This window comes from Cyprinodon variegatus, unplaced genomic scaffold (genome assembly GCF_000732505.1).
Source record: "Cyprinodon variegatus isolate N-32 unplaced genomic scaffold, C_variegatus-1.0 Scaffold272, whole genome shotgun sequence".
In the NCBI taxonomy this organism is placed as follows: domain Eukaryota; kingdom Metazoa; phylum Chordata; class Actinopteri; order Cyprinodontiformes; family Cyprinodontidae; genus Cyprinodon; species Cyprinodon variegatus.
The window spans coordinates 785,282-796,914 of NW_015150725.1; the positions used below are offsets into that span (position 1 = coordinate 785,282).

At 39.2% G+C, this 11,633-nt stretch overlaps 1 protein-coding gene across 1 annotated transcript in view; it reads left to right on the forward strand.

Annotated features, from left to right (window-relative positions):
- The window catches only part of naaladl2 (N-acetylated alpha-linked acidic dipeptidase-like 2), a 576,898-nt gene that overhangs the window by 543,527 nt on the left and 21,738 nt on the right, over positions 1-11,633 (forward strand). Inside the window, exon 16 of the mRNA XM_015382993.1 lies at positions 10,511-10,611. Within this exon, the coding sequence (XP_015238479.1) occupies positions 10,511-10,611 (101 nt within the window). The remainder of the gene's footprint in view (positions 1-10,510; positions 10,612-11,633) is intronic.

The following is an 11,633-nucleotide window of genomic DNA, read 5'->3' on the forward strand; positions in this document are numbered from 1 at the left end:
CTGGGACTTGATCAACAGCCGATAGCATTTCCATTTGCAATAACATTTGGTTTAACAGTTAGTTATGAAGAAATGGCTAAATAATCCAGTGCCAATGAATATCTACAGTAAATGTATAGAGTTCCCAGTTCCATAGTCAGTCCTTCAGGGTCAAAGAGGGCTGGTAGTCTATGCTACTCTATGGGTGAGGGGGGGCCTTGGACCTGAGGATGCCAGTCCATCCCAGGACATCATAGAGACACACCGTCACACTGCAGCACATTCACATGGTTGGATTTCTGGCCTATAAGCTCAATGCCTTTAATGAAGCATGTTGCATCTCATTGCAGATTGCATCGGATAAAAGGCATTTCTATCCGTGCATTAGTGAAAACATGCTTAACCGTGATGCGCACTCCGTCATCACAATAATCAGAGCAGACATGGAGAGGAGCTGCAGATAGAAGTTATTTACAGTGCTTTAAATGGTCTCTACAACCTTTACTGTTAAAGAATATATTAAAAGAAACCTTTTGCTTGGACAGAAAATGCTTTCAGTGCAATGATGTGATTTTAGGCATTTTAGATGAGAGGAGGAAGCACTGAGGAAATCGATGATCATGGCGGCCATGTTTACCTGGTAAAAGATATACTTGGACAAACTGGATTACAGCAGAGCTGCATCAGAGCTCAGATGGCGGTCTAGTGGGTAGAGCAGTGCGCTTGTGCTCTGACAAGGTTCCAAGTATCTGGTTCGATCCCCACAGCCTCCACTCTGGGTCCCTGAGCAAGACCATTAACTGCTAATCGTCCCCAGGAGCCGCACAATGGCAGCCCACCGCTCTCCAAAGGGATGGGTTAAATGCAGGGTTAATTTTGTTGCTCTGTGCTTCTGACAATGTCATGAAAATAAAGTTGAATTCTATTCTATTCTATTGTGAACAGTGGTCCACTACACAACAGAAGCTAGAATTAGTGCTTCCAAAGAGAAGCCTGCAGAAACGCAGCTTTCTTTGCAAATCTCCTGGTTATTTAAAACATTTAAGTTATGAAATGTTATTTAAAGAGATTGTCCAGAGTGATCTCCTTTCAGAAAAAAGAACTGGAGAGATGGAGCTTCAAGATGCATAAACAGAGCAAATCTTTAACATAAAGCAACACGTTTCAACAATCCTAATGCCTCCATCCAAGAGACAAGTTCTACTGGAACTCCATTTTCACTAGAATAGACTGGAGCAAATCATGGTCACTACCTCATCATTACCCCATTAACAATAAAATACCTGAAATTCATTATAAAATTCTTTATAACATCTATAAATCTACAAATTATGAAATAGCTAAATATCTTATATTCTTCATTTGTTCACATCCTTCATGAAAAGCAACAGAGCAGAACTTATCTCAGAACTTTAACTCCAGTATAACCTTTATAATCCTTTTTTTACACTTCCAAACAAGCAACTGGCAAAGCTAATTAATCTATTATGTTATTTGGAAATTTTCACATTCATAGAAGTATATTCAATATTTTGAAAACCCTCTTTATTCACGTTAGAAACTGAAATAAGTTTCTTATTTTAGAATATCCCTTTACCTCAAACCTTGTTCTTGACCCACAGCCAGCGAGGCGCTGCAGGGATTAAAGGCTGAAATGTTCAGGTCAGAAAATGCTCTCTGCCTTGTCGAGCATTCTGCATCAGAATCAATCTTAAAATTCTTTTATTGGTTTAAAAACCAATAAAGCGTTCTGGTCCTGGTTGTTTATCAGATTTACTTCTATCCTATGAACATCTAGTACCAAAAGGCCTTCAGTGTAACTGAACGGGAGCCTGAAACACACAGGTGAGATGCCTTTTTCATTATTACGACCCAGTTTGAAGAAGTAGCCTTCCATCTGACCCCAGGGCAGCTGAAGGTATTGATATTATTTTTCAACGTAATCTAAAAAATAAATGTTCTAAAAGTCAGTGTGTTTTTAACAACTATCTAAACATTATTATTCTAAAGTTTTTAACATTAAAATGTTTTGAAGTATTTCCTGCATGATAAGACTTGCCGTTAAAACTTTATTATGTATCAATTAATTTTTCAAGTATTTATATCGGCTCAGATTGGAGAACTCTCACCTTGCAGCCAGACAGTCCTGTAAGTTCTCCCTGTGCAAACATGGGTTCTTCCTGGGTACTCCTGCTTCCTGCTTCAGTCCAAACCTGTCAGGTTGATTGGTGTCTCCAAGTTGCCCCTAGGAGGAAATGTCTCTGTGCAGTTGTGTCATTCTGATGGACTGGTGAGCTGTACAGGCTTTATCTGTCATGTTTGGGTTTCAGGTTCCTAACCCACGTGCAGAACACTCAAGAGACTGGGAAAAAGTTCAAAGGTTTATTAAAGGATTTGTACAATAAACAGGTCAGAGGGTTATCAGATCCAGGACTGGTCACTGCAGAGGGGGACAGAGGAGTTAGCAGAAGTCCAGGTAATATGCAGGATGTGGAGGTGCAGGTCTGTACCTGTTCTGGAGTTTGAGCAGAGCGGCAGAGGGGGGGAACCAGGAGGGTCCAGAAGCTGTCGGCAGGCTGAGGGCTTGGTGGAGGCAGAGCTTGGTTTGAGAGTTTTGCAGGAACAGGTTTGAGTTTCCCTTTCAGATTCTTCAGAGAGCGGGCAGGCAGGTCCTTGACTGGTTTGATTTTTCAGGGTTCTTCAGAAATCAGACAGGCAGATTTCCAACAGAGAAACTCTTCAGGGGTTTCTGGTTTCAGACTGGTTCAACCTGGGAAGCAGAGAAGACAAAACAGATCAGGTTCTGGTTCAGGTTTTCAGGGAGTCAAAGATTCAGACAGGCAGGTTGGCTCAGGCTTGCTAACCATAACTGGCAAACACTCTGGCACTGGGGTGATGTCCTCTGCCTCCTTATATACTGGTCTCCTGATGAGCAGACGAGCAACAGGTGGTGCAATCAGCTCCAGCTCCAGGAGACCCAGAACGCCCTCAGGAAGGGATCCTTGGCGCCCTCTGGTGGGCAAGCCTCCGGATCCCAACATTATCTTGCATTTTGCTTATAGACTGCTGAAGGTAGGAATTAGTGACCCTGATGAATAAGCAGCTGGATGGATGGAATTCACTCCTTTTTTTTAGCAAAAACAAATTATAGAAATATTGATTTCTTCATATTATTCCTGAGTATTGTGCTTTTTACTATTTTAGTCTCTGAGAATGTTGTATGTGCAAAACAAGTGCAATCCTTGCTCAGATTTTAACTACTGCAAGTTTACCTGCTGGTGATTAGGTGGCACCTGGTCGCTCTTTCTTAAACCTTCACTAAGTTCCCAGCTGATTGTCAGGTCTGCCAAATCTAAGACTGTTTCAGCTCTTTTGCAGAGCAACTGGCAACACCTGAGCTTGGTTTCACATGATTATGTTCTGTTAGATGAGCATACCCCGTCAGACCGGCATACCCATAGTCAATACCCGTTAATCCCTTTAGTTTACCCCATTTTTTCCACAAAAAAATAGACTTTCAACTAACACAACAGGTGTGTATTCCTTTAGTCATTTACAAACCTGACTTAATTAGTTACTTTTTGGTGTTTTTGAAGCGTATGGCGATCTAACCTTAAATTGTTTTTTTGTACATGACCAAAGGGTTAACGCCCGTCGAGGTAGTTTAAAGTCTATTTTTCGTACAAAACTAAAGTGATAAACACAAACCTGACGTCTTGGTCTTGCACATTAACTATAGGTATGCTGGTCTGATGGGGTATGATGATCTGACAGAACACCAGCTCTAGGTTCTCAGTGTATATGGGTCAAATTCCAAAGTAAATTTATTTAGCAAAAGTTGTGAGATCATGTGATGTGTTCTTTAGACATCTAGCGAGGGTCTGTGCCCCTTCCATCAGCACCATCGTTGATGCTGTTAGTATGGAAGCTCATTGGTAGAATTCCCTTATGACAGAAAGAAGGCCACGATTCACACCATTTTATCATCCGGAGGGGGGACACATTTAATTACAAACCAAATTCATACAGCTGTCTTAAACACTTCATACATCCAGCAACGCATCGTCAAAAATTCTGTTATCCCCCAACCTTCAGTCGATTCTAGGCGGCATTCATAGTTTCCACATCGCATTACGTAACTGTACATGCACAGGAATATCATGTCGAAAGCTTACTGGAATTCACGTGGGCTGGTCTGCGTCAAAGTCACTCCGACCCTCAAAGAATGTTTACACAGATGTTCTCTGTTTTGCCAAACCTCCTCATTAATCATCTAATTGCGTACGAATAAGGAATTAGGGACTTTATTATTGCTAAGACTTATTCTTGAACTTCAACATGTACTGTTTTGTTGCTAAGTAAGTATAGGGCCATGTGTAAGGTTTTATATATATATATATATATATATATATATATATATATATATATATAAATATATAAAGCAATAAAACTGCTTCTACATTGTCAGATGGCCCGGAGGCGCCAGTGTACGGCAGCCCCGCTTCTGTCAGTGAGCCCCAGGGCAGCTGTGGCTACGATGTAGCTCACCACCATCAGTGTGTTTGGGTGAATGAATGTAGTGCAAAGCGCTTTGGTCAAGTCTCCTGACTTGAAAAAAGGCGCTATATAAGTACAGGACATTTACCGTTTACCATTCGTCACTGATTTTCTCTTATTGAAAAGCGTAACACATCCCGACTGAGCGTGATGTTGTTCCACAGTGCTAACCACATCATCTATGTGTCACGCAGCCAGATGATTGCAAAGAATTTAGATATTGAGGTTTTCTTTTAATGTCTTTCAGAGGGAATTTTGAGCATGTATAGAAATTGTATTTCATAATACATATTTTTTTTTATTAATCAAGTTTGTACCTTGTCCAGCAGGTGGCGCCCTAGGCGGCAGCCTGAGTTGCTTGTCTGACTTTATCCTAATATTTCTATTGGTACAGAATCCTGTTATTTTGACATTGGCATCATAACAAGCCAGAAATATTTTCATATTTAATATTTTTTCAAATTATTAAAGCACTAATTTTCACTCTATATTAAGTAAAATTTGTACTTTTATTCTTCACCACTTTACGTGTTCTATGGATGTATTATTTTGTGAAATAAAAAGATTGTTGATCAAAGCGTAGTTGTGACTTTTAACGCCATTTAACGCCTTTTTCTTTTAAGAAAAAGAGTTTTTTAGTCATGAAGTTTTGCCAGGTATTAAAAGTGCATGGAGTCCACCCCCCCCCATCAATCAGCGAAGTCTAGAAGCGCAACATCTATATCCAGCCGTTCAGCAAAGATCCTGCTACATGGCTGTACACAGTTAGATGAGCCCTCGAATGATAGATTTACTACAGTAGATTAAGGTGAAAAAAAGATAAAAAGCTCGTTGAAAAGTTAAAAATTAGAGTTAATAAGCGTCGTTAACAATTATATTTACTTAAAAACTGTAAGTGCCAGTATCAGCTTAATGCCTCTAAGGTTATGTTGGACCTAAACATAAACTTCTGTCACTCTTTCAGAGTATTTGCCTTGATTTTCTTCTAGAAGCACTTTAGTTATTTTTCTTAATATATTCAGGAAAGTTGGAGTTTCTTCTTATTACATTGACATTCATTCTTGCCATCAAAATATCCGTATTTTTTAATGTTCCAAATTTGATAAGGTCTTGTCCTGGATTCCAATAACTCTATTGGTTGAAAATTTAGAAAGTATTTCACTGAGTTCCCTATAAAGAGTTAACCATTCAACATCTTCTTGGTTTTAAGAAGTTATGATTTAAATATTAGAAAATCTGCTTATTCTTCTGCTTTTTTCTTTCCAAAGAACAGAAATGTAACATAAGAGGGAAAGAGAGAGAATTAATCTGAAAACTGAAGATCTCAAGAGAGGGCTTTGGAGGCAGAGGTTACTCTGCAGGACACCAATAAATTAACTCTGTAAATAACAGCCATTCTCGCTGTGCAACATGGTTATGGTCCGCTGAGGGTTTCTTCTTCTCCACCCGGCGAGGAGAAGAATCAGTGATCAACCCCAAAGCAAGAAACTCTCTGCTCATATCCTGGATATTATTGTTGTAGCCTGAAAATACCAGGATGTGATGAAGGTCAAGAAATAACCATGAACTGACATAATAGAGAGCAAAACGTGGGTCTTACCTGAATTTAATGAGCGTATGTGTGGTGACAAGTAATTAAAGCTATACAGCCATAGCAGGATTTAATCTTGCTGATAGTAGATTATAGCCTGGCTAAAAAAACATGCAAGTAAATGGAGATAGATTATTCCCCTTCGTGTTTCCACAATGAATAAAACAAAAAGTAATTATTCATTGACAGAATTATTTAAAACTTATGCAGGGAAATCCCAGGGTCCAATACTATCTGTGGAGATTAGTATAATAATAGAAAATATTGAGATGAATGAAAGCCTCCCCTTGAGAGGTTTCTATTTCTTCACCTTTCTTTTCCCTGCTTCTCTTATCACAGGAGTCCAAGTCCCAACTGTATAGAGAAATGCAAACTCTCCCATGTATGTCCCTGGGTGTCAAAAGATATGATGGATTACAACAATCAAACAATATTTCATGAGTCCCAGCTGGCTGTGAGGCGAGCCATTTAAATTTGTAGGAGAGAACAGCCCTCACTGCCTATTTTTGGCTCCTCTATCTTCATATTTTTCCCACCGATGAGTCACATTCTGTTCCAATCCTGCTGTGCTTCTGTGATATGAAGACATACCAAGTGCTGCTGATTAATTTCTTCGTAGAAAGAGTTTTTCCTTCACAATAACATTTGCAATAAAAACACAAACTAATCCTTGGGTTTTCTTACATCATCTCATCAAAAGAGCTCCTCGGTTGCGCAAAATCAATACAGGCAACGAATGTCAATCCTCTGCATGGAAGTTATTTACAATCACTGGTGTAAAAAAGTTCTTAGAGCGGTCAGGATCCGGACCCAACCTGATTTAAAACATTTATAAATTACTGCATGTTGTCCGACGGCAGTGTCTAATTTCACTTGCTCAGCTTCTCCTGTTAATACGGTAAAGCCCTGGGGAGTTTTCTTCTCCACTGGCACTGCATGCATGCTCAGTGTGAGGGATTGCTGAAGGGTCAACTACAAAATGCAAGCGAAAATTGTGGCTGCAAGCTCATTCAGGAGGATCTAGCAGGTCAATGACTGGATTCAGTCAACTGTTTTTTTTAAACCAGTCTGACAGTATTGCCTCTTTAAATTGCCTTGAGATTATATTTGCTGTGAATTGGCCTTATAGGAATAAACTGAACTGAATTGATTACACGGAGCCTAACACGATTGCCCAAAACAAAATAATTATAATAATGAACATTACTTATAATTACTTAACATATAAGTATGACAAAATGTTATAAAACAACAGAAACATAATAAAAGACAAAACAAATCAAAGCTAAAGTTGAAATATTAAAAATGCAAAAGGAAGTTTTCTGAGCTAACTTTTTAAATCCTTTCCAATTGTGAGGCAATCTGCAGAGTGACTCATTTTCTATCTCACTATAGATAATGTTTATGGTTTTGTTCAGCCTTCTGAAGGAAGCTCCTTATCAGCTTTAGAGGTACAATGCATGCTGGGATGCCCCATTGCCAAATATTTCCAGTCCAAGTGAAAGTACAAGCAGTAACATTATGAGTGCAGAGTCGATACTAACTAGAAGTTATTCTTCTTGATGAGTTTTGATCATGTTCCATGCAAACAGACGTGGGTTTAAGTGTAATTGAATTTATGCTTTTCTTCTCTTGCTTAACATAACTTGCAGTCTTTCTTTAGCAACAATAATTTTCCTTTGAGTTTTGCTTTTGAAATATTCAAACCAGAAGAGGTGTCCTATTATACCAGAATCCGGATGCTAAGCTAACCAAGAAATCCCCTGTAAACTAGCAGTAGCTGCTTCTTCTGTCCTCTTTGTTCACTCGGTCATACCTCCACACCGATCACATCGCTTCACCTCAACAGTTTGGCCGTAAATTCAAGCTGTCGTCGTGTAGTCGGCCCAGCTATCGCTTTGACGGCGCCTAGCATAGCTCCTCTCAGTGCATTTTCCTGTTGCTTGTCTACTCTATTATGTGTAGGGCATATTATGAGTAAACTAGCTATCAGAGGGAAAATGGGGTTCATATCTGCTCCTTTATTGTTGCAGCAGAGTTACATATATGAGTAAATGCACGTGGTAACAGGCAGACACTGCTGTACACTACAGTTACACTCAGACAGAGAAAGTGGCAACTCTGCAAAGATTTCATGAAGGAGAAAAAAAATCATCAAGATGGAAATGCATGTTTACAGGCATGGGTGCAGGAGTTCTTTCATTCTATGATCATTCTTGTCTTCAAAACTGATCTGATTATAATAAAGGAAAGATGTTTTAGGAATGAGAACCAGAAGGTGCATCAGCAGCTAAAGATGACGTGGTTAGTTATTTTTTCAAAAAGTAGAAGGTCACTAAAGGTCACCTAGATTCTGTCCTGTGGAGATGGATTTATTTTTGTATGTAATGAAAAATTATTATGAATCTCTTCTTCCATTTAGCAGTCAGTGATTTATTGAAAGAAAAACTTAAATAGAAGTGACTAATTATCACCTCTATTTCTCTCTTGAAAGATGAGTCCCCAAAGATTGCAGTTGCTGATTGAGGAAGGAAGATTTTATAGTTTAACTATTAATTCTGAGAAACCAGAAGTAATAAAAAAGGGGAGAAAACACCTAATTAATTTATTGTTCAGGCTGACTTTACTAAAATAACAGCCGTTGTTATGAGTCTTATCAAAGTTTTAATTTAATTTTTTTTTAAATGTCCCTAGCTTTTTTAACTAAATCTGAAAATTAAAATAACATCGAAAGTATATCAAACAAAAGCTCAAACTAATAGAAAATGTAGAAATGTATGTAGACTAATCAGGAAGATGTCTTTGTGGTCAGGATAAATCAAGACTTCTGGCAGAATGAAAAGAATTGAGTTTCATTTATAAAATCTACAATAACTGGAGTTAGTGATGAGGTCACCCAGAAGAACATCACTTCAAGCTTCAGCAGCTGAAGGTTTTAAGAGCTACTGAGTCATAGAGTGGACAAGTCGTACAAAACACTGCAAGGTCAAAGTGGAGCTTTTCTCCTGAGGTTCTACTTCCTTCAATTCCAGACGTCGTGAAAACAACTCGAATTTTCTCAAGTGCAGATAAAAAAAGTTCTGTCAACAAAGTCAAATAATGGTTAGATGGCTTCATTAGAAGGTTGCAGGCAAACATGATTGGTAAATGGAAATAAAATTTAAACAATTAAAACATGATATGATTTAAACCAGTCTAGAGCTGTTCCTTTAATTGAAGCAAAATATTCAAGTCTTTCTAAAAGAATATTATGATCAACTGTATCAAATGCAGCACTGAGATCCAACAGGACGAGCACAGATACAAGTCCATTATCTGAGGCCATGAGAATATCATTAGTGACTTTCACCAGAGCTGTTTCAGTGCTATGATGAGCTCTAAAGCCAGACTGAAACTCTTCAAAAAGTTAATTATGGTGGAAGTGATTACAAACTTGTTTGGAAACTACTTTCTCAAGAATTTTAGATAAGAAAAGAAGATTGGATATAGGTCTATAATTGAGCAGTGTGGGGTTAAGAGTCTTGCTCTGGAACCCAGAGTGGCAGTCTGTGGGAGTAGGGCTCGAACTCAGAACCGAGTGTGTTGGGATCTGGAGGCTTTGTCCACCTTCTCCACCAGAGGGCGCACAAGATCTCCTGAGGGCATGAACTGACTGCAACACCTGTCTTCCATCTGCTCATCAGGAGGCCCTATTTAAGGAGGAGGAGGCTAACACTTCCCTGCCAGAGTGTTTGCCAGTAATGATCCAGTCCTGTCAGATAACCTGAAATCCTGGAGAATATCTCTGTCTGGAATCTGCCTGCCTGCACTCAATTCAGCCTCTGCCTTTGCCCTCAGTCCTCTGCCTGCCGACTTGCCTCTGGACCCTTAAGGTTCCCCCCCCTGCTGATCAGTTCCACCTCGGAGCAGTGGTGATCCTGCCATGACCAGTCTGACCAGCCAAGTTCCAGTTCGCCTTTTGTAAATATTTGTAAATAAACCTTTAAACTTTTCCCTGCCTCCGTAAGTGTTTCTGCATGTGGGTTAGACACCTAAACCCCAACATGACAGAGTGCCCTTGTATGTATTTCTTATTTTTTTAATCACTTTTGATATATATTTTTTTCTCCATAGCATTTTTTTTATTGATGATAATGATATTATCATTATCAATTACCAATTATTAATGATAAGGAAGCTTTTTCAATTGAAACACTTCCTGCTTATAGACTATTATAGATTATAGACTCAGATTAGCTGTTGTTGCTGAGCTGCATTGGTTTTTCCTACAAAAAGGTGAACACATAACCTCATCAGTGGCTTTCTCTTCTGAACGCACGGGCAGACGCTTTTCAAGTTACCGTTTGTTAGTGCATTTCAATCATTTGACTTCTTCGTCTGCAGGTTGCTGGTTGCAGAGTTTGCACTTCACATGGAGATTTGCAGAGAGGAACCAGGGGATGGAAATAACTCTGCAGGAGTCGTGTTCCTAAATCTGTTCTCACGTAGAGATGCAGATGTGAGGGGAAAAAAAGCCTCTGAACAGTTAGGAGGAAAAATTTCAAATAACTTCTATCCTGATGGGTTATTTTTCTACACAAAAAGAAAAACAAAAAAAGTTCTAATGCTGCATTGTTTCCTTTATGTACGGTGGCTTCTGTTCCAGATTACATGCTGAAAACGTCCCTATAGAGTCGGATGTCAAACAGTGTAAAATAAAACAAAGTATCATTGCTTTCCTCTTAACAGTATCTGTTTTTAGTTCAGTGGTTTGTTCTTTTGTCACATTATATTATTTCCCTGTACTGAACGCAGCAAAGATGCTGCTGCTGCTCTAATATATACAACAGAAATGTTTCTCATCTGGAGAGGAAATGTTGTCAAAACAGGATAACTGATGAATAAAGCAACTGATAAAAGGCAAAGAAAGGGAAAGTCGATGATGACTTGTTTGTCTCAAAGAGGACGATGGATGTGGAGGAACTGAAGGCAGGAAAAATGGGTTTTACTGAACTATAAAGACATACCTTGAGGTTTAGAGGGTACAAACTTTACAATACGCTGGCAAAATTATGAACGAAAAAAAATCTGAAGAATAGGAAATTTAAATAAAAAATATGTGCATAGAAATTTGGTGTGTATACAAAGATCCAGAATGTTCTCTAAGATGAGCTGATGGTCAGCAGGACGGTGTGTCTGTCTACCTGGGGGAGTGTTGGTCTAGTGGTTAGAGCAGTCTGTGCTCTGAGAAGGTTACAGTAACCGGTTTGATCCCCACAGACCCCCAATCTGGGTCCCTGAGCAAGACCCTTAACCCCACCCTGCTCCACGGGCGCCGCACAATGGCAGCCCACTGCTCCCCAAGAGGATGGGTTAAATGCAGAGAGGAAATTTCTCCAATTTGAGATCAAAAAAGTTCTTTAAAAAAAACAAATACTTGTATTTCATTACATATACACTCACCGGCCACTTTATTAGGTACCCCATGCTAGTAACGGGTTGGACCCCCTTTTGCCTTCAGAACTGC